At 38.5% G+C, this 22,084-nt stretch overlaps 1 protein-coding gene across 1 annotated transcript; it reads left to right on the forward strand.

Moving 5' to 3' along the window:
• The first annotated feature begins 101 nt into the window (after positions 1-101).
• On the forward strand, positions 102-20,478 carry CDNF (cerebral dopamine neurotrophic factor). Its single transcript, XM_041766648.1, has 4 exons — positions 102-342; positions 11,320-11,447; positions 12,945-13,086; positions 18,678-20,478. Exons 1-4 carry the CDS (start codon positions 228-230, stop codon positions 18,854-18,856), a joined length of 564 nt encoding a protein of 187 aa, XP_041622582.1. The 5' UTR covers positions 102-227; the 3' UTR covers positions 18,857-20,478.
• Positions 20,479-22,084: the final 1,606 nt, after the last annotated feature.

The raw sequence follows: 22,084 nt of genomic DNA on the forward strand, positions 1-22,084 counted from the left end.
CGTCGGGGGGGCCTGGAAGGGATCTCTTCGCTCCGCCCCCTGCGGAAGCCAATGGGAACTCAGGATTGAATTGCGTCATTCGCCCTAGCAACTCCCGGCAGATTTCCTCCCCCGCCTCCCCGGGACACTCGCGCGCCTCCAACGCGTCCCGGAACGGCTCCGGGCTACATCGCAGCGTGGCTGTTGGTGGGCGCAGGTGGCGGGGCGTCCTGCGCGGCTGGCTCAGCATGTGGTGCACGGGCCCGGCCGCAGTGGTGGCCTTTTGTGCCGGGCTTTGGGTCTCGAACCCGGGGCTGGCGCTGGGCCACGAGGCCGGGGAGAGGCCAGGGGCCGACTGTGAAGGTGAGCGGTGTGAGCCCTGCTTGCGTGACAGTGGCACCGCGCTGCAGCGCAGCTGTTGTCGGCTTTGGCTTCTCCTGGCCCTGGCTATAAATAACATTAGATTCAGGAAATGCAGGTCCGCGGCCCTGGCTTCCCATCGCCTTCTTCCAGTCCTGGGCAAAAGTTCGAGCCGGGCCCGGTGACGCCTTGAGGCCGCGTTCTGGTCTATTAAACTGCTGCGGTCAAAACTGGAGAGTTTGGATTTGGATTAGATGTTGTGCAGACGCTACTAGCTTCTGAAGACCCTGGCGCTCCATCAGTGATGCTGTTGCTGGCGGGCGAATCCGGCCTCTCCCTGCCCAGGAGATGTCTTTCAAATTTAAATTTGTTTGACTCCCAAAAGAAAAAACAAGTTGTCTGTAATTGAGTTGAGGTGCCATAAACAGAATAAAACTAACGTTTGTTAGAACTTTACAGAGTCAAGTTGCTTTACAAAGCAGTACGTTGATTCAAGAGGAATACCCAGCAATGATTTCTTTCCAGTTCGCAGAACCTCAGCTGTGCATTTGCAATCAGAACACTTGGGTTTAGGTTCCACCAACTCTTCTGGCTCTGAGCCCCCAAACCTCTTGCTTGCAAAATCAGCGTGATTATACCTACCTCAGAGGGTTGTTAACAAGGTCAAAGAAGATAGCTATGCTAGCCCCTTCCTCCTGGACTGCTGTAATAACCATAGCTCATTCACCAAAACAATTTATGTAAGTGTATATCCTCCTCACCCTTGTGTGATCTTGGGACTCTATCCCTACTTAACCAGAAACTGTAGGTTCACAGTATACATTGAATAACTGGATGAGTGAAGTTTGTATAATAACTTAATGAAGTGCTAAGAATTTGGAGTCCAGTTTTCTACCAGCCCTACAATAATTAAACTTTCTCTCCAGAAATTTGAAATACCCACACGATGTCATTTTTAAACTTTCTTTAGATATATTTATTCAGCTAAGTTATAATTTTGTTTAAAGAATCTTATAACTGCATGCTATACATTTAAAGCAGAATTTGTGAGATAAACAATTGATCTGATTACTCATTAGTAGCAGTTTCTCCAGCTACTACCTAAAAACATTTCAGAAAAGCCAGAGCATCTCGATGTGAAGCTTATGCCATCTTTCTTAGATTTATTACAGCATATTGTGATTATTGCATGTTTGACTAGACCTCATTGTCTACTGTCCTCCCTCCTCTTGCTCACTCTGCTTCTACCACCCTGGTGCCCTGTCTTTGGACCCACCAAGGACTTCCTGCATTAGAGCCTTTGCACTTCTCCCCTCTGCTGGGAGAGTTCTACCCCAAGTAGTCCACTCGTGGTTTTCGCTCCCATTCTTTTTTTTTTTTTTTTTTAAGATTTTATTTATTTATTCATGAGAGACACAGAGAGAAAGAGAGGCAGAGACATAGGCAGAGGGAGAAGCGGGCTCCATGCAGGGAGCCCGATGTGGGACTTGATCCCGGGTCTCCAGGATCACACTATGGGCTGAAGGCAGGAGCTAAACCGCTGAGCCACCCGGGCTGCCCTTCGCTCCCATTCTTAAGGTTTCTGCTCAAGTACCACTTTATCCACTTTTTCCTTAACTACCCCTTTTAGGGTAATACTATTTATCTTGTCACTTTCTACCCCCATTATGTTGCTTTTTCTTCACAGCCAGGAGATTCTTCTATTTATTCCCTGGAATGTAATCCTTGAGGGTATGGACTTTCTTTTTCAACAACCTAGAACACTGTCTGGTGCCTACTAATTGCTCAATGAATGTTAAAAACACAAATGACAGGCTGTTGTATTTAATGTTCTGTTCCTATTAATAGCATTAGGAATGAATAGGACTTTGAGCTCCAAAAGACATGACTGATCCTCTAGCTGAAAACAGCTATAAGCACTGGATAAAATAAAAAAATGTAAAAAAAATATTTTTAAGGTTTATTTATTTTTGAGAGACAAGGAGAGACACTGTGAGTGGGCGGGGGGGCAGAGGGAGAGAGAGACCAGAAAACATTCCCCTGAGGAGCCCCCCTCAGGGCTCTATCCCTTGACCCTCCGAGATGAGAACCTGAACCACAATCAAGAGTCAGACGTTCAACCAACTTAGCTACCCAGACACTCCTAAAAATAATTTTAAGAGTAAGTTAGTAAGGCATAACATTATCAAGGCCAAAAATAAAGGTAAAAGTGGAAACTCAAAGAGGTAAAAGCTGGTAGATGGCTTTTGCCTTGAGGGCATTTGTTATCCAGGCGATCTGAATTTAGGTTTGGTAAAATCAAGAATAAAGATAAAGCCCAGGACCTTCCCAAGTTAGGAGTATAATATAGGTTTCCCCCCAATTAATTTGAAACCCCAAAGAGCTACACCTCCATTATAAAATGTGACCTGGAAATAACCACAGCTCTACCCTCATCTTTAGAGAGTAAAATTAAGTGTGGTACTTGAACTTTGTACCAAAAGGGAAAACAAAAATGTTTCCAGATAACTCCTAATCACAAGATATCCCACATAGGCATTGAGGCCCAAAGGCACACAACTTGAAGGGTCCAGAACATCTCAAACTGAAGTTTTAGTTTAAAGGGATTTTAAGCAGACATCAGCAAAAATTGTTCTTACCTGTAAGAATCCACCTTTAACCCAGTCTGCAAATAATTCTCACAGAGTCTAAGAAATAAAGCTCACATTCAGAAAGTTCTGGCACTCACAGGACAGAAGGGCACCATAAGTGACAGCCAGTTGAACTAGTGGCAGAGACCAGAGAAAAGGCTTCAGGTACTGGAATTATCAGACACAGAATAGAAAATACATTTATTATGTTTAAAGAAATGAAGGAAGGGATTGAAAAATATGAAAATGGGGCAAAAGACTCTTAAAAATGTCCAACCATATTTGGAAAAGAACCAGATTAAATGGCTACAAACAAATTAATAGTATTAACAGCAGATTACATACAGCTGATAAAAGAATTAGGAAGAAGGTTGAAGAAGTTGTCAAGAATGAATCACTAGAGAGAAAGAAGAAGAAAAAATTAGAAAACCTTAAATGCAGCCAGAAGAAAAATTCTGATGACCTTCAAGTTAGACTGTCAGATGATTCAATAGTGAAAGGCCCAAAGTCACACAGCTAGTAATTTGGACGCAGGGAGTCTGGTTTCAGAATCCAAGCACTGAATTATCACCTATATTGCTTCTTCAGTATAGTGTTGGGAACTAAATCATTTAAGGAAATATTAAAAATAAAATCAGAAAAATTAAGTGGTATACAAATTATTCAAGATCTGACTATTCTTAAACTCCTAAACTCCTTATAACAACATGTGTTATGTTCTTAGGTAGCAATTCTCCTCTAGTCCTGGTGTCACCAAGATTAATCTGTTGTCTTTTTTATTTTTCCTCCAAAATCAAACAGATAATGTGGGACTGATTTCGGTGTGAGAAGATGTGGATGGAACTGTTGAAAATAATATTTCTAGCTCACTGCCAGTTTAATTATTCCACTAACCTGACTTTAAACGTTTATCATTATCTTTTTGAATAACTTGTAGCTCTTTTCCTGCAGGTGGCATTATTATATTTTCCAAATCCTATTTTCTCCTTTTGGGCTCTGGCTAATAATTGCTTAATTGATGTGTGATTTCACTTTAACATTTTTTTTTTTTTTTTTTCACTTTAACATTTTAAATTCAATTTCATTAATATTACCAAATATTTTATTGAGCATACTGGGGATTTCTGTGATGGTCGAAGATATTGTGGTGAGTTTTTAACATCAATTAGGAAATACTTCAAACATACAGGAACATTTTTTATGACATATACCTAGCATCTAGATTAACTGTTAATATTTTGCCACATTTGCTACTATTCTCTTTCTTTTTTTTTTTTTTTTTAATTTTTATTTATTTATGATAGTCACAGAGAGAGAGAGAGAGAGAGGCAGAGACATAGGCAGAGGGAGAAGCAGGCTCCATGCACCGGGAGCCTGATGTGGGATTCGATCCCGAGTCTCCAGGATCGCGCCCTGGGCCAAAGGCAAGCGCCAAACCACTGCGCCACCCAGGGATCCCTATTCTCTTTCTTTAAAAAATAAAATAAAACACTTGAGCCACTGTTTTCTCTCCATTTCCAGGACAAATGTCTGTTCTAAAGTTAATGTGTGCTGCTTTTCCATTTTTGAAGAACTTTTACTATAAATGTGTGTATCCACAAATTATGTAATTTTTTGGATCTTAGATGTATATAATTGTACATTGTACATATTCACTTGCAACTTTTTTCACTCAACATTATATTGGGGCATTTATATACATTGAGAACTATAGATGTAGTTCATTCTTTTTAACTTGCCTATACAATTCCACTTTCTGAGTGAAATGCAACTGTTCTCTCTTGGAGGTATGGTTAGGTTCTTCCCACTTTTACATAATTTGAAACAATGGTGCTCTGAATATTCTTATACATGTCTCCTAGAGCACATATATGATGATTTTTCTAGGTCATAGAAGAAGAATTTCTGGATGAGATGTTATATGCATTTTCAACTTAACTCTTCTCTTTTGGACTGTGGGATTATTTTTTATAGATATACAGGAGCTCTTTTATTCAGCCAAAAAATATATATTTCATACCCAATCTAGGTACGTTGTTGAGGACAGAGCAATGTGGCTTAAGTGGGAGAGGTGACAGAAGCTGAGGTGTGAGAAACTGTGAGAAGTCAGGTCATCAGAGACCATGGGACAATCTAAAGACTGGATCAGACTCTGGCTGATACAGAAAGGAAAAAAAAAAAAAACCACAGGAGGGTTTTGAGCAGGTGAAGTAGCATAATCTGACTTTCATTTTTAAATAATCTGATTAGAATGTTGGGAATTTAGTGGGTCAGATTGTTGTAATCTGACCAAGATACCCTAATGCTGCAGGAGAAAATATGAAAACATCATAAAGGAACCAAGAGCTGACAAGACAGAAAGATTCACTAGGGCAAAATTGAAGGGGAAGAAGCAATCCCAAATGGCAAACTGAGTTTACACTCATTTTGCCCGGGTGACACTGGCCAAAGTAAAGATGATGTTTGGTATGAAGGAGATGGAAGGCAAAGCCTAAGACTTGTTTCAAGTGGGGAGTCTACTAGGACACTCTTCTCTGTTAACCTGGAATTCCCAAAGGGTTACTCCCTCAGAGTAAGGTTGAATGAGCCATAAACCTAACCCATCCCTGCCCACAGGGGTCTCTAAGGAAAATTTCCTTGACAGTGAGCAGAATAAAAAGAATAAATACATTTCTGAGAGTATAACCACAAGATGTCCTCACTTGGATTTACAGCTAAAATTCACAAAAAAATATCAAGCTGTCAGTTTCATTTAAACTAGTCCCTGGCTAGTAACTCCTAAGCCTGAAAAAATACAGACACAAATCCTTTATGGAAATAAAGCATCTTCACTTTAGGCCTTAATGATCTCCACAAATACATTTCAAGTGACTGTAAGTATCATGCAGGACAAATAAGCAAGCAGACAAAAAATTTCAAATAACCAGGTAACAAAGGGAAGCAAAGGACTCTGTTTTTCACAACAAATCTTTTATAACTCACTGACTTTAAACTAGGTGTGGGGGAGTGAGGGAGAGGAAGAGAAAAGAGACTTGGAAACCGCAGCATAAAGAATTTTTGAGTGTTTTTTTTTAAAGAGGAGTGGGGAAATGGGGTGGTATTTGATGGTGGCGGGTGGGGAGATGGGGAAGATGTGGTGTTGAGAGAGCTTTCTATTGTTTCTGAGATGTGAGAAGTAACAGTATGTTGTGGGCTAATGGGGAACAAGATGGGAGGGAGAGGGCACAAGTGTAGGAGCAGGGGTTTGATAGGATCTCCTTAGCAAGTGGAAGGGTTGTCAGTCATCATATTCCGTGGTAAATTGTCTTTGTACTATTTACTGACAAGTAAATTTTTATCCTCTATTGATTTTTAGCATCACTTCCATCCTTTACCAACCTCTTCGAGATTTGTGCATTTGTTTCTAGCCCAGTTCTATTTCTGTGACATTCCCACACTGTTTTCAATGCCATCACTCTAGAACTAAATCTTGATATCTGATAGTGTCCACTCCTCAGACTCCTTTTTATTTTCTTCTTCAAACATTCCTTAGCTTTCATTTGCTCTTGTTTCTTCATGTGTATTTTTAAAAAATATTTTATTTATTCATTCATGAGAGACAGAGAGAGAGAGAGGCAGAGACACAGGCAGAGGAAGAAGCAGGGTACTCACAGGGAGCCCGATGTGGGACTCGATCCTGGAACTCCAGCGTCACGCCCTGACCCAAAGGCAGATGCTCAACCACTGAGCCATCCAGGCGTCCTTTATGTGTATTTTTGGACCAGGTTGTAAAATCTATAAAAGTTCTATTGGGGTTTTAAAAAATATTTTATTTATTCATGAGAGAGAGAGAGAGAGAAAGATTGGCAGAGACACAGGCAGAGGGAGAAGCAGGCTCCATGCAGGCAGCCTGCTGATGCAGGACTTATCCAGGAACTCAATCACTACCTGAGCCAAAGGCTCAACTGCTGACCCACCCAGGTGTCCCTGTCTGACACATATCTTTATTAATCTAAATAAACTGCTTATAATTCTTTTTCAGTTTTGCATTTTTATTATCTTTGGAAAATGAAGTTTTAGATTTATTACACCCACATCTGTCTTCTGCACACACATTCCCCCATTTTACATGCATTTATATCACCATTTGGGTTAAAAATAAACTTCAGGATTTATATTGTTGTGCCCATGTCATTATTATTCAGAAGTGAGTTACCTAGTGCACCAGGATTTCATCTTTCATGTACATCTTTCTCCCCTTGAATTAAAACTTGCCAGGGGGTCCCTGGGTGGCTCAGCGGTTTAGTGCCTGCCTTTGGCCCAGGGCGCGATCCTGAAGTCTTGGGATCGAGCCCTGCATCAGGCTCCCTGCATGAAGCCTGCTTCGCCCTCTGCCTGTGTCTCTGCCTCTCTCTCTTCTCTATGTCTATTGTGAATAAATAAATAAAATCTTAAAAAAAAAAAACTTGCCTTAATTTTTTCTCTGGTTTTGTTCCAATCATTAATTGATCATATCATATATGTATGTCATATATACATATACATATATACACAGCTGAAAATCATCTCTGAACATGTTAGCCACATCAGGTAGTCTATTAGTTTGATTTTCTGCTTGGTAACATAATTCCTGGGACTCTCTGTGTCCTGTTCCAACCTGGACAGGCATCTTTCCAGCCTGCTATGTGGCTGGCTTCCTATGGTTCACTCCCCTCCCCTCCAGGGAATTTCCTTGGCCTCTTTGTTGTGTTTGAGCCTTTGTTTCCTGGAACCCAAGGCATTCCCTTGATTGCTTCATTCTTCCAGTTTGGTGAAGCCTACTGTCCTGAAAAACAGTGCATGATAATATAATTTTGAGATCTTGAATGTTGGAAATGACTTTATTTACTTTTACATTAAAATAGCTTACCTGCTTATAATTTTTTTTTTAATTTTTTTTTATTTATTTATGATAGTCACAGAGAGAGAGAGAGGCAGAGACACAGGCAGAGGGAGAAGCAGGCTCCATGCACCGGGAGCCTGATGTGGGATTCGATCCCGGGGCTCCAGGATCGCGCCCTGGGCCAAAGGCAGGCGCTAAACCGCTGCGCCACCCAGGGATCCCCAGCTTACCTGCTTATAGAATTCTTGGTCAAAAATATTTTTTCTGTAGAATTTTGATGATATTAAGTCATTTTCTTATAGTTTCCAGTGTTAGCAAATCTATTTCATAACTGTTTCACTCTATTTCATACTGTTATTAGAGCTTTTTTAGATTTCAGAATTATAGAATCTTTTCTTTTTTACAGGTGTTCCAAAGTTTCTTGATTTTTGTGTTTTGGTATAAATCTTTTTCAATTTTGTGGGTCTACCAATCCAGATATTCATGTCTTCTGCTAATGAAAATATTCCCTATTTTGGTTCTTTGGCAATTGCCTCTTCTATCTTTCTGAAGCTTGTATTATTTAGGTATTTGTCTTCCTGAATTTCTCAAATTTTATTAATCATTTTCAACCTGTTTGTTTTGTGGTCTACTTCCTGGTGATTCCCCGCCCCTGCCCCTGCCCCAACTTGATCTCCTCAATAAATCTGATTGACTTTTCTCTTTAATTCAGCAATAATATTTTTAATTACCAAGCGTTCTTACTTGTTATTTGATTGTCTGAATATTATTTGGTTTATCACTTAAATTTTTTTCCTTGCTAAGAACTTATCTTTATTAGTTTCATTTTATCTTTACTTTTTTGTACTTAGTTTGTATGGTTTTATTATCTAACAATTTCTATATTCTTTTGGTTTATATAGTTATATTTTTAAAACAACTTGAATGCTTTCTCATTAATTTTCTATTTTTTTCTTTTGAAAGATACATACTTATTTATGAATTTCTTTGTAAGTACTGCTTAACTGAAGTCCTTTAGTTTTATATATAGCATTTTTACTGGAATTAAGTACTAAAAATTGCATTCTGTTACTACTTTTTCTGTGACCCATGGGTTACTTAGAAGTGCGTTATTTTAAACATTTCCGGGTGTAAGGAGGGCAGACACTGAGTTGGATCATATTAGTTTTGTTACTCATTTCTAATTATGTTCAGGGAATGTGGCCTGCTTAGTACAGGTTTTTTTGTGCTTGTTGAGCACTGCTTTTTGACCCACTACCTGGCAAATAAATGTAAATATTCCATATTTTCTTGAAAAGAATGTGGATTCTCTAACTTGGGGGAGAGGAGTTCCATATGTTACAAGGTCAAACTTGTGAATAGTGCTTAAATGTTTAATGTCGTTATTAACTTTTGGTTGAGTTGATCAAATAACTGCTGTGAAAGTGTTCAACCATCTATTGTTATTGTGAGTTTGTCAATTTCTCCTTATAGTTCTATCAGAATTTTTTATATTATTAGGCTATGTTATTGACTGTCCATTAGTTTGGAACATTTCTTTTTGATATTTCTGGTAAATGGTTCAGATTGATTGGTAGTGATTATTGTTATGCTCAAAAATGCTTTACAGAACTAAAGCAGATTTTGGTTAGCATTTTCCAGGCATATCTTTTTATTTTTAAAATCTCCTTAATGTTGTTTTTTGTTTTTTCAACCTTTTGCTATATTCTCACTCTTTATATGACTCTTATAAATAGCATATAATTGAACATTTAATAGTTCTACTCTGAAAAATACTGTTCTATAACTGCAAGCTTAATACATTCATACTTATTGAAATTAATGATATAGTTGGGTTTATTTTTCCCACTTAATTTTGTAGTTTAAAAAACACTTATTGTGCTTTTTTTTCTTTCTTTTTCTAGTCTTTTCTGCCTTCTAGTGAACTGATAATGTTTTAACAATCCCTCCCCAGGCCCTGCACAAATACCCATCTCAAAGTAATGTTTATATTTTTTAGTTATTACCCTGTCATTGTTAACATGGTTAATTGGCTAAAAATTATTATGACTTAACAGTAATGTTTCTCCACCCTCTTCTGGATGATAAGGGATCTTAGAAGTTTCATGTGAATTCTCCTTTATTTCCCATCTTATGTGTTTGGATTGTCCTGTATTTGGGTTTTACCTTATGCTTATACCCCTACATGTTTATTATTATTGTTTACACAGTTGATCTTGATTTAGATTTTTCTCCCACTTTCCATTTTCTCTTCTCACATTACTTCTTGCAACGTGATTCTCCTTTCTGGATCTTGCCTCCTACTTTCTGAAGTTTATCTTTTAGTAGTGCTTCCAAAAGTGCTTTATACAGAGGAAGTGCTCAATAAATGTTTATAAAAAATTAATTTAATCAAATGAACATAATTTAAACTAGAGTAGGTCTCTAGTTTGTGTACTAGGGTGATCAGAAGTCTTGTCTCATTTATCAGACAGACAAATAAGACACTTGAATATTGGGGATGGAGGAGAGAGCCCATTATCTGGTTTTAGTTAATATCATGAATCAAAATAGGGACAGAAGCAAGGGCCTGAGCACTCTCCACTCTTCCTTAGTATGTTTCTCTAGAATTCTCTCTCCAATACTAGGGCCACTGTTTTCCAGCATAAGCTTCTAGGCCTCCATATCCTCCTCTGCTTGCTAGGGCCAGATGCTTGCCCCATCTGGGAAAGCAACATGGGAAAGCATCCTCTTCCTACTTCAGAGGTACCTAATGGATACGTGTGTAGGGCCAGGGTCAGATGACCTGGGATCTAATTTCCTCCTTAGCACTTATTAGGCAAGTTAACTGGCCTCTCTTTGACTCAGTGACCTCATCTGTAAAATAAGGATAGTAATGTATCTACGTCATAGCTTTGTTCTGAGACTTGAATGAGTTAATAACATACATTAGAACAGTGCCAGCACCTGTAAGCACCCAACAAATGCTAACTATGGTTAATGCCTGCACTTCTTAGCTCCCTCCACCTCTTCACTGGCTCTGGATGCTGGGATTGAATATGATTGTTCAAATTGGAGTTTTACTTAGGTTCGTGATGATAGAACATAGAGACATAGGCAGACTACCAAGGGGTTTCATTTAAGATATGTATTCAGGTTTTTCTCTGTGCTTTAAACAAAGTTGTCCCAAGCATCATATCCTATATAAAGCTACATTCTCTCTTAAGGTTAACTTTTGTGGGAAAATTCTCATTTTTAGATTCAACTTGGTTCCAAAGATCATTTGATTGATTTATTTGATAAGTTCATATTATTCAAGACCCAATACTAAGCTAATAGCTGTAGACCCCAAACCATTCTTACTTATAATTTGAATCCATTGTCACAATGTGTTGAATCATATTTAACTTTTCATTTGATGAGTGGGGGATACACATAAGTGTATTGTATGTATTGTATGATTGTATGATTATATTGTATGTAACTACATAATTTCTTTGATCTTTCTAGTATGTAACGAATTCTTGAACCGATTCTATAACTCCTTAATAGCCAGAGGAGTCAACTTTTCCCTAGACACCATAGAAAATGAATTGGTCAGCTTTTGCTTGGATGTCAAAGGAAAAGAAAACCGCCTGGTATGGTAAATTTTCATCTTTCATTTTTCCCTTATGCTTGAAGAAAACTGTTAATAGTTGCATTTTTCATCTTAGTCTTAATGTTCTCCTGCTTAGATGCTTGCCTCAAGCATGTTCATTGTAGATAGCAAGCAGAAATTGATCTTCCAGTGAAATGTAGTCCTATGTATTTTCATCTAGAATATATCTGGTTTCATTTTGTTTTCTGAATAAACCATAGACAAGAAATTCCATGTTTTACACAAATTCCCCCTTTTTTTAACGCAAATTCCTTTTTTTAAAAAATAAATTAATTTTTATTGGTGTTCAATTTACCAACATACAGAAAAACACCCAGTGCTCATCCCGTCAAGTGTCCCCCTCAGTGCCCGTCACCCAACCCCCCCACCCCCCGCCCTCCTCCCCTTCCACCACCCCTAGTTCATTTCCCAGAGTTAGGAGTCTTTATGTTCTGTCTCCCTTCCTTAACGCAAATTCCTAATGAGAATTTTTCTGTCCTGGTTTAAGAGTGGTAGATTTTCTATTTATTACTAAGACCATTTATTACCAAGACTATTGTTACCAAACCTGTCAAAATATTTCTTTTTTTAAAAAAGATTTTATTTATTTATTCATGAGAGAGAAAGAGAGAGAGAGAGAGGCAGAGACACAGGCAGAGGGAGAAGTAGGCTCCATGCAGGGAGCCTGATGTGGGACTCGATCCGGGGTCTCCAGGATCACACCCTGCGCTGAAGGCAGCACTAAACCACTGAATCACCTGGGCAGCCCCAAAATATTTCTATAACATGATTTATATATAACTAATGAGGTATTTATATTATCTTATTACCTGGATTTACACAGATGACTTATTTCAATAGTGTTTTACTTTACTACAGATAATTGCAGGCCAATTCATTTTGCCTAAAATTTTCATGTTCAATTTGTCAGTTAAATCTGCATTGTTGACTGTTCACCACTGACACACTGTAAAACTCTCAATATTTATTTGTGGCATTAAGTTTCATATTTTTAAATGTAAATTACTTCAGTTAGGCAGCTACCTGAAAGGCAAGCCTAACATGAGGGAGAAGGATATGGACTCTAGAGCCAAAATACTAGGTTTCTAAATTTTATCTCTTCTGCTTACCAACTAGTGACCTTCAGTTGACTTGGGTGTAAAATGAGGATAATTATAGTACTTACTTCACAGGATTGTTGTGAGAATTCAGTAAGTTAAGACCTTTAAAGCCCTGAGAACAGCACCTCGCACAGAGAAAACACTTAGCAAGTGTTGGCTCTTATTAGTCTTTTGAGCATCGTGTGAATTGTAGGGCGCTTCTAATTAACATGATCACGGGGATGGAATCATTTGTTTTCTGGTGTCTTAGTCAGCAGGGGTTAAAATTTAATAGCTGGGTCAAGAAAACTAGGTTAACCTCTTTCTCACTTCTCCAAAACTATACTAACTACATTTTTTCATCACCCAGGACACTAACTTCTCTTTGTACCCTTCAGTGCTATTACCTAGGAGCAACAAAGGATGCAGCCACAAAGATCCTCAGTGAGGTTGCTCGCCCAATGAGTGTGCATATGCCTGCAATAAAGATTTGTGAGAAGCTCAAGAAGATGGACAGCCAGATCTGTGAGCTGAAATATGGTATAATGAAGTCAAATGTATTTTTCCAATATGTCCAGGGGATTGCCAATTCCCTAAATCAAGGTCCCTGTTTCTAAAAAGTCAGTGTGAGAAGGGAAGGCAATCTCCACTTGCCAGTAGGTGGCTGGGCTGCTGAATGGTGCCTAGTGCCATCTGAGCTCCTTTGGGGAAAGAGAAATGAATCCTGGCACAACCAGCTTTCGGTAAAATTACCAACCCAGATAGCAAAGTTTAAACTCTTAAATCACCAAGGCAATGTCAACTATGTATGTCAAAGAAAAATTCAAAATGCAAAGGGAGCAGCTATTCATGGTGATTTAGCTCTTGGTAACCTATTAAAACAAAAAGTTGCATCTATTCAAATGTGATGTGACGGGACTTTGAAATTTTAAAAATGACTGTATCTTTCCCCCCTAGATTTGTCTACCATCCTGCCAGTTTTAAATGTTAGAAAATAGGTTATTCACATCAAGTCAGGTTTTGCTTGATGAAGTAAGCTTATCAAGGGTGCCTAAAATAAACAGTGAGGAAAGGAAGGAGATGTCCTATTTAAAACATTATCCTTGGCCTTAGGAATTTCACAGATATAGATCTATTCTTATACAGTACTGAAGACTTGTATCTGGACCAGCCTTTTGGGTAGACTGAATAGGTGTGTTAAAAGCCTGGGGAGCCCTCCCTTTGCCAATCCTTAATACCTGAGATTTTACCAGGAAAGACACATTTTTTTTTTTGTTGTTGCTTAAGTCATTGTTTTGTGTTACAGATCCACTGTAGTACTACAAACTAGGTCATTAACACCGACTCTGAATTATTTTAGTCTTATTTTCCAACATAGCTATGTAATATGCCTATGCACCATAGCAACAAAGCTGGCTTTAAATAGGTTTAAGGTCAGAAGATACCAAAGACAACCTATTTCTCAGTTTGCCAAGGGCAGGCCCCAATCTCCAAGGTAGTGATTATGGGGAAGGCATCTGTTTTTATTGGCTTCCAACTAATGAAGTAGAGGTAGAAATCATTGAATACATATGAACAATATTCACAAAAGGGACCAACCTGTCCTGATTCTTTCATTTGATAAATGTATTTGGAATAACATCTGGTATATAAAAGGGATCCTACTTGGGTCCTTGAATAACAAAAAATATTCATATATTATTGAGAAGAAATGCATATTTACTAATGTTTTGGCAATGCTGGCCACTAGAGGCCCTTGGGGAGCCATGAACTAGTTTTAATTTTGGGATCAACATTTTCCTTAGAGGTTTAGGGTTACAGGGTTTTTACTCTTTTAAAATTAATGCCAGAGGCCAAGTTTTCTAGAAAAACTCAAAAACTCTAATGACACTTGCAAGAAAGTATTTTTTTTTCCCTTCAATCATTTGAAGGATGTTCTAAATTCTCCTTCTCATCTTATTGTTGGCAGGAAAGTTAAGATTGAACAGGGAGTTTGAATGGTGGGATATTAATAATTTAAGCTATAAAAGCATCTATGTTTAAAGGTATTTTGCTGGGGATCCCTGGGTGGCGCAGCGGTTTGGCGCCTGCCTTTGGCCCAGGGCGCGATCCTGGAGACCCGGGATCGAATCCCACATCGGGCTCCCGGTGCATGGAGCCTGCTTCTCCCTCCGCCTGTGTCTCTGCCTCTCTCTCTCTCTCTCTGTGACTATCATAAATAAATAAAAAATTAAAAAAAAAAAAAAAAGGTATTTTGCTAAGTCAGTCATGAAATTAACAAACAAGGTAAGTGAAGAGGACTTGTATCTGGACTAGCCTTTTGGGTAGACTGAGATTGGGTAGAAGAGATTTTTTTTTTAAAGATTTTTATTTATTTATTCATGAGAGACACAGAGGGTGGGGGGGGGAGCAAAGACACAGGGAGAAGCAGGCTCCATGCAGGGAGCCCAACGTGGGACTTGATCCCCGGTCTCTAGGATCAGGCCCTGGACTGAAGGCAGTGCTAAGCTGAGCCACCCAGGCTGCCTGGATTATGTTTTTAATTAGGAAGGTGTCATTTGGTTTTTGACCTGAAAGTATGTTTTCACTAGATCTATTTTTTTTTTAAAGGATAGGTATCACTATGAAAATCGAAGGGTTCTCTGGAACACAGGGTGTAGCTGACCCTCCAAATAAAAAAAAGCTTTAAAATTTAACTTTTACCTATTTTTTTCCAGATTTATTAAGATATAATTAACATAAAACTTTGTGTAGGTTTAAGGTGTATAACATGTTGACTTGATACACTTATATATTGCAATATTAGCACCATCACATAAGCTAACACCTCCATTGTGTCTTATAAATACCGTATCATTTTGTGATAACATTTAAGATCTACTCTCTTAGCAACTTTAAGTATATAATACAGTATTAGCCATAAATACCATGGCATACATTAGATCCCCAGAACTTGTCTTATCACTGGAAGTTTGTACCCTTTGCCAAAATCTCCTTAATTTCTCCACCCTGCAGCCCCTAGTAACCACCATTCTACTTTCTGTTTCTATTAGTTTGGCTTTTTTAGATTCTACTGGTAAGTGATATACAGCATTTATCTTTCTCTGTCTGACTTATTTTACTTAGTATAATGTCCTCAAAGTCCATTCATGTTGTGGCAAGTGGCAAGATTTCCTTTCTCATGGCGGAATAGCACTCCATTGTGTGTGTATACCTGTGTATCTCTCTCTCTCACACACACACACATATCTTCTTTATCCATTCATCTGTTGACAGATACTTAGCTTGTTTACATATCTTGCCTATTATGAATAATGCTGCAATGAACATGGAAGTGCAGATAGTTCTTTGATAACCTATTTTCATTTTGATATATACCCAGAAGTGGGATGCTAGGTCATTTGATAGTTTATTTATTTATTTAAAGATTTTATTTATCTGTTCATGAGAGAGACAGAGAGAGAGAGAGAGAGAGAGAGATACAGAGATATATAGGCAGAGGGAGAACCAGGCTCCATGCAGGGAGCCCCATGTGCAACTCAATCCCCAGACTCCAGGATCATGCCCTGGGCTGAGGCGGGCACTAAACCGCTGAGCCACCTAAGCATCCCAGTCTTTTAAGTTTTAAAGGAACTTCCATACTGTTTTCCATAGTGGCTGTACAAACTTATACTGCCAGGGTCAGTGATTTTTTTCCAAATTGTTTTCAACATTTGCTATATCTTGTTTTTTGTTTTTTTTTTTTTTAAGATTTTATTTATTTATTCATGAGAGCCACACAGAGAGGGAGAGAGAGAGAAGGAGAGAGGCAGAGACACAGGCAGAGGGAGAAGCAGGCTCCATGCAGGAAGCCCGACGTGGGACTCGATCCCGATCCGGGTCTCCAGGATCATGCCCCAGGCTGAAGGCGGTGCTAAACCGCTGAGCCACCCGGGCTGCCCTATCTTAGGTTTTTGATGACAGCCATTCTAACAAATATGAAGTGATACCTCATTGTAGTGCCGTTTTGCATTTCCCTTATGATTAGTGATGTTGAGTACCTTATCATGTATCTTTGGCCATGTATATGTCTTCTTTGGGAGAATATCAATTCAGTCCCTCTGCCTATTTTTTTAGTCAGATTGTTTGGGATTTTTTTGCTATTGAGTTGCGTGAGTTCTTTATATATTTTAGACATTAACCCCATGTCAGATATATGATTTTCAAATAATTTCTCCTATCCCATAATTTGCCATTGATTTTGTTGATGGCTTCTTTTCTGGGCAGAAACTTTTTAGTTTATTTTGTCCCACTTACTGATTTTTGCTTTGGTGTTGTGCTTTGGTGTCATATCCAAAAAATCGTTGCCAAGACCAATGTCAAGGAGACTTTCCCCATGTTTTCTTCCAGTTATTTATGGTTTGGGGTCTTATATTTAACTTGTTAATCCATTTCAAGTTAATTTTCCCAAGTGATATAAGATAGGAGTCCTGTTTCATTTTTCTGCATGTGGTTATCCAGTTTTCCAAACACCATTTACTAAAAAGACTGTTCTTTCTGCATGGAATATTCTTGGCTCCTTTGTCAAATACTGTTGACCTTATATGCAAGGGTTAATTTCTGGGCTTTTGATTCTACTCCATTGGTGTATGTGTCTGTTTTTATGCCAGTACCACACTGTTTTATTATAGCTTTGCAGTATCGTTTGACACCAGGATGCTTCCAGCTTTGTTCTTTCTGAGGGTTGCTTTGGCTATTCAGGATCTTTAGTGGTTCCATACAAATTGGGGTTGTTTTTCCTATTTCTTGTGAAAAGTGCCACTGGAATTTTGATGGGGATTGCATTAAATCTGTAGATGGCTTTGGGTAGAAAGGGCATTTTAGCAATATTAATCTTCCAATCCACAAACAGGATGTTTTTCCATTTGTGTTTTCTTCAATTTATTTCATCAAAGTCTGGTAGTTTTCAGTGTATAGATCTTTCACCTCCTTGATTAAATTTATTCCTAAGTATAAAATCCAACTTTTAAATTTGAGCACAGTTACTGGAAATTTTTGATAAGTCACTTGACAACTATGTTAGGTTGTTGAAAGACTTAAATGCTGTGTTGTCTTATGCAGGGAAAAAAAGAGGAAAGGGCTCCTCAAGAGAAGTCAAGCTGCAAAGGTTCTGAGCTGCCACTAATTGTGGCAACATTAATGTTGCATCCATGTTCAAACACACAGCTGGTCATGGGGGAGGGGGAAGGAAAAGAATTTCCCCTTTCTGATGGGGATTATAATCATAAGTATGTTATAGATGAGCTTTGTTTGTTTGTTTTTCCTATTTTTGGGTTTTGCATTAGAGAAGTAGCTGAGTTCTTGACATTGTCTACAGATAGTAAATGGGAGCAGTAGTCTTTCTAGAGGAGTTGGATGTTCGTGACAAGTGTTATTGGCAAGAAGGTTAGGAGCCAGATCAGCTGGCACCAAAGAGCTTGCATTAGAGACGTGGGCATATATAAATGAATGCTGTGATGATTTTGTAATCCCAGTAGGGACAGAGGATCAGGTGAGTTCAAGCAGAGATTCCCAAACAATTAAGGCTCAGTGAAAATGCTCTTAATTTTATTCCTGTGTTTTGGTTTCTTTATATTTGTATTTAAAAACTCAATAGTGCTTTGTAATAGGTATGTCCATCTGTTTTAATGCAGACATGTCTTCAGTATAGAAGGTGAACTATCACTTTCTAATTAATTACAATTAAGGGCTTTCAGTTGGCCACACTCAAGGCCATTCCAAGGCACCGTCATTTATCAGTTCCCTTCTTTATATTTTAGGAGCAGCAATTAGAATGCTGTGCAGTCATTTTAATAATTATGGTCTTGAGAAGCCATGGAGTAGTCACAAAATACTGCAAATCTACCCGGTCCCCTGTTTTGAAGCAAGTATAATTCCATGGAAAACAAGTTTAATAGAACACTAATGATCCCAATAGCTTTGTACATAACACATTTTCCTTAGGTATGTCTTGGTTTCCATAGAAATTGGAACTGATCCCCACTTTGAAACATAGGGTAGTCAGCACCAAGATAAGTAACACCACTGGCTTTTCTAAGTGTTTCACAGTTGTTTTGTTTTTTAAAAAACTGCTTTTCCTTTTTGTCATTTAGAAAAGAAACTGGACTTGGCATCAGTGGACCTGTCAAAGATGAGAGTAGCAGAGCTGAAACAGATACTGCACAACTGGGGAGAGGAGTGCAGAGCCTGTGCGGAAAAAACTGACTATGTGAATCTGATCACTGAACTGGCACCTAAGTATGCAGCAGCCCATCCCAAAACAGAGCTCTGATCCTTGGATGTTGGTACACCATTAATGACAGATACAGTGACTCTCCAGGATATGGACTTGTTGGTTAAGAGTAACCAGGAGTTGTGCTGTATGTGGTCTCACATTTTTTGTTTTGGTTAACACAACCAGCCAAGAATTGGTTACTTGGAATTACAGTGAAAACTGTTAATATTAGTGGTGTCTTATATTTCCAGTGTACCCAACCTAACAGTGCCTTTCTCATAATTTTTATAAGGATTATGTATCTTTTCTTTGCCTGTTTCCTTAAAATTGGGAAAGATGAACTACTGAAAAATGGATGGAATAAGTCAATTCGAAAAAAGAAGACAGTGCTCAGAGGCCCCTCTCTGTGCACTGATTTTTAATTAAATATATTGGTTTAGGACAAAAGAAACAGTGTTTAGCCTACCTAACACCCACCGTCAATCCAACACAATCACATGACATAATCAAAGGTTTTAAAAAGTAAACTTTGTACTTTCAACTGCAAATCACTTTATGTTCTGGCTCTTTTTGGTATCAAATATGGGAGGGCAGGAGGCACTATTTGAAATTAGGGTTTCCCAATAGAAGGAATACCTATTTAAAATTCACTTACACCTACTTAAAGAAAATAGATCAAGAATCCACTCAAGTATAGTCAATGTTTTAACAAATTGTATCAACGCTCATATTGATTGAACCAAGTTCAAGGTATTCTGTATTCCTTTCTACCACATATTAGACAAGCTTTTTTTTTTTTTTTTTTTTTTATTGGTGTTTAATTTACCAACATACAGAAAAACACCCAGTGCTCATCCCGTCAAGTAGACAAGCTTTTGATAGAGAATTAAAGCATGGTAACAGCATCTGCAGGCAACACAGAGTTCTATGGTTCCTAATGCTATTTTATTAGCTTTATTTTTAAAAATATTTTATTTATTTATGAGAGACAGAGAGAGGCAGAGAGAGAGAGGCAGAGACACAGGCAGAGGGAGAAGCAGGCTCCACACAGGGAGCCCAATGCAGGACTGGATCCCAGGTCTCCAGGATCACATCCTGGGCTGATGGCGGCGCTAAACCGCTGAGCCATCCGGGCTGCCCTATTTTATTAGCTTTAGATTGTAAAATCATGCTTGGCTCTATTTTCTGGTCACATCAGAGTAAGAACTCCCCTGTACAAGTGGCTGCCTCTGGGTGGAAGGCAGAGGTGGGGAAGGCCCGCAAAGGGAACTTTCTGGGGGGATGGGAAAGTTGTATATCTTGACTAGGGTGGTGGTTACATGGTTGGATATGATTATGCAACTCATCCAGTAGTATAATTAAGATCTGGGCATTTTATTGTATATATGTTTTATCTGAAATATAGAAAATTTATTTTAAAGTTAACTGAACTTAGTTCATTCAAATCATCTTGTTCATGTAAAGAATTGCATTTACTGACTGGGAGTGCTTTTGGGGAGTGGAGGAGAAATTTTCCAGAATGAACATGTACACTGAAAGTATAATTTTCACATTTAAATGCTGCGCAGGTAAGCGAATTTTCAATTTGTCAGTTGGGATATAACTGAACTTGTCAGAGAATTGGTGGTTAGTAACTTAAAAATGAGAATAAAAAGCTTTGGTGTAGTAAGTGACCAAAAGGGTTATTGTTTCTGGATTTTGGCAGCTTGATCATTATGTGGAAAGCACTCTACTTTATTATGAATTATATCTTCAAAAAGTCCATATTTAGGGCTTTTTTGGTATTTGTTTTCCTTTAGTGCATTTTGAACCAATTGAGAAACTTATCATTTGAAAATAGCATGTTTGATGTCTGATCTCAAAACAGGTCATATTTTCTTACTGTCCTACCCCCTCCCCCCCCGCCCCAGGATATAAATCTAGGTAATAAGAATACTGCCCAGCAGGTTCATTCAGATCCATGATGTTTGGTCTGGCTTGTCAAAGAGCATTTACTCAGTGAATGCCACTGAAACTTTTCAAACTGCATACATAAGTCACCTGGGGATCTTGTTTAAATTTGGATTTTGATTCAGAAGGCCTGGGTGGGGCCTGAGACTCTGCTTTTCTAATAAGCTCTTAAGTGATGCCCATGCTGCTCTTGCAGGGATCACATGCTTGGAGCGGCAAAGGCCTGAGTCATGGACCCCCCAACTGATTTATTTTCTCCAGCTGCCAATTCTCTGTTAGTTTTTTGATAGAGCCGAATATAACAACAACAACAACAAAAACAATAAACACACGAGTTGTTTCTCTCATATAAAAGAAGTCCAGAGGTAGTCAGTCCAGAGTAAATATGGCAACTCCACTGAGTTACTTGGGATCGAGTTCTTATCTTTTTGCTTTACGTTAGGTGCGTGTTCCATTCTTAACCCATGGTTCCAAGCTCACTATGGAGCTCCTTACTCCAGAAGGGAGAAGGCATGGAAAGAATAGTCTTTAAGCCAAGCCAGCCTCTTTAGGGCAGCCTTCCCCCCTTCCCTTCCTGTTACCCCTCCCCAACATCCCCCCTCGGGTCCATCTCCCACTCAACACTCTGCCACAGATCATTGATCAGAGCTTAATCACATGCCAAACCTAGCTGCAAGGGAGTTTGGGAAATAATATCTTTTAGTTGAGTTCATAGCTGCCCTAATAAAATCGAGGTTTTTGTTTGTTTTTACTGAGGAAGAAGGGAGAAATAGTTTGTGGCCACAAGCCGTCTCTGTCACACAGCATAAATTTTTCATTCCCATGAATTTTAGTTATAATTCCTGGTTATCATACCCTAAATAACTCTTCTTCCTTCTTACTATTTGCTTCTTTTGTAAATGTAGGCAATTATGTCTTTCTTTTTTTGGTTTGACAAGAAGTAGCTCCTGTTTTCTATTTTCATTTTAAATTGCTTCCTCTCTCATTGTGTGTGTGTGTGTGTGTGTATACAATTTGTGTTGTATTTTTACCCCAAATCCATAAGCACACAAGATTTACAAATCAGACTTTCTGACAAGTGTGGCAGAACTCTGAGCTGAGAACTTTCATCTAAACAGCAGCGGTTTGGGACAGATGTTATTCCCAATCTATTTTACATTTCAAAAAGTTCAAGTAGATGATCCTTTAATTTGGTGCCCAAATACATCTGGGAGATTAAGTATAACATTTAAAAGTTGTAGTTCCTTGAGTATGGATATTCGTCATTCACATTCCACTAGAGTATTACATTTAGAACAAAAGAGCTTGGCATATACAAGAAAATATTTGATGATC

The sequence above is a fragment of the Vulpes lagopus genome, chromosome 8 (assembly GCF_018345385.1).
Source record: "Vulpes lagopus strain Blue_001 chromosome 8, ASM1834538v1, whole genome shotgun sequence".
Taxonomy (NCBI): domain Eukaryota; kingdom Metazoa; phylum Chordata; class Mammalia; order Carnivora; family Canidae; genus Vulpes; species Vulpes lagopus.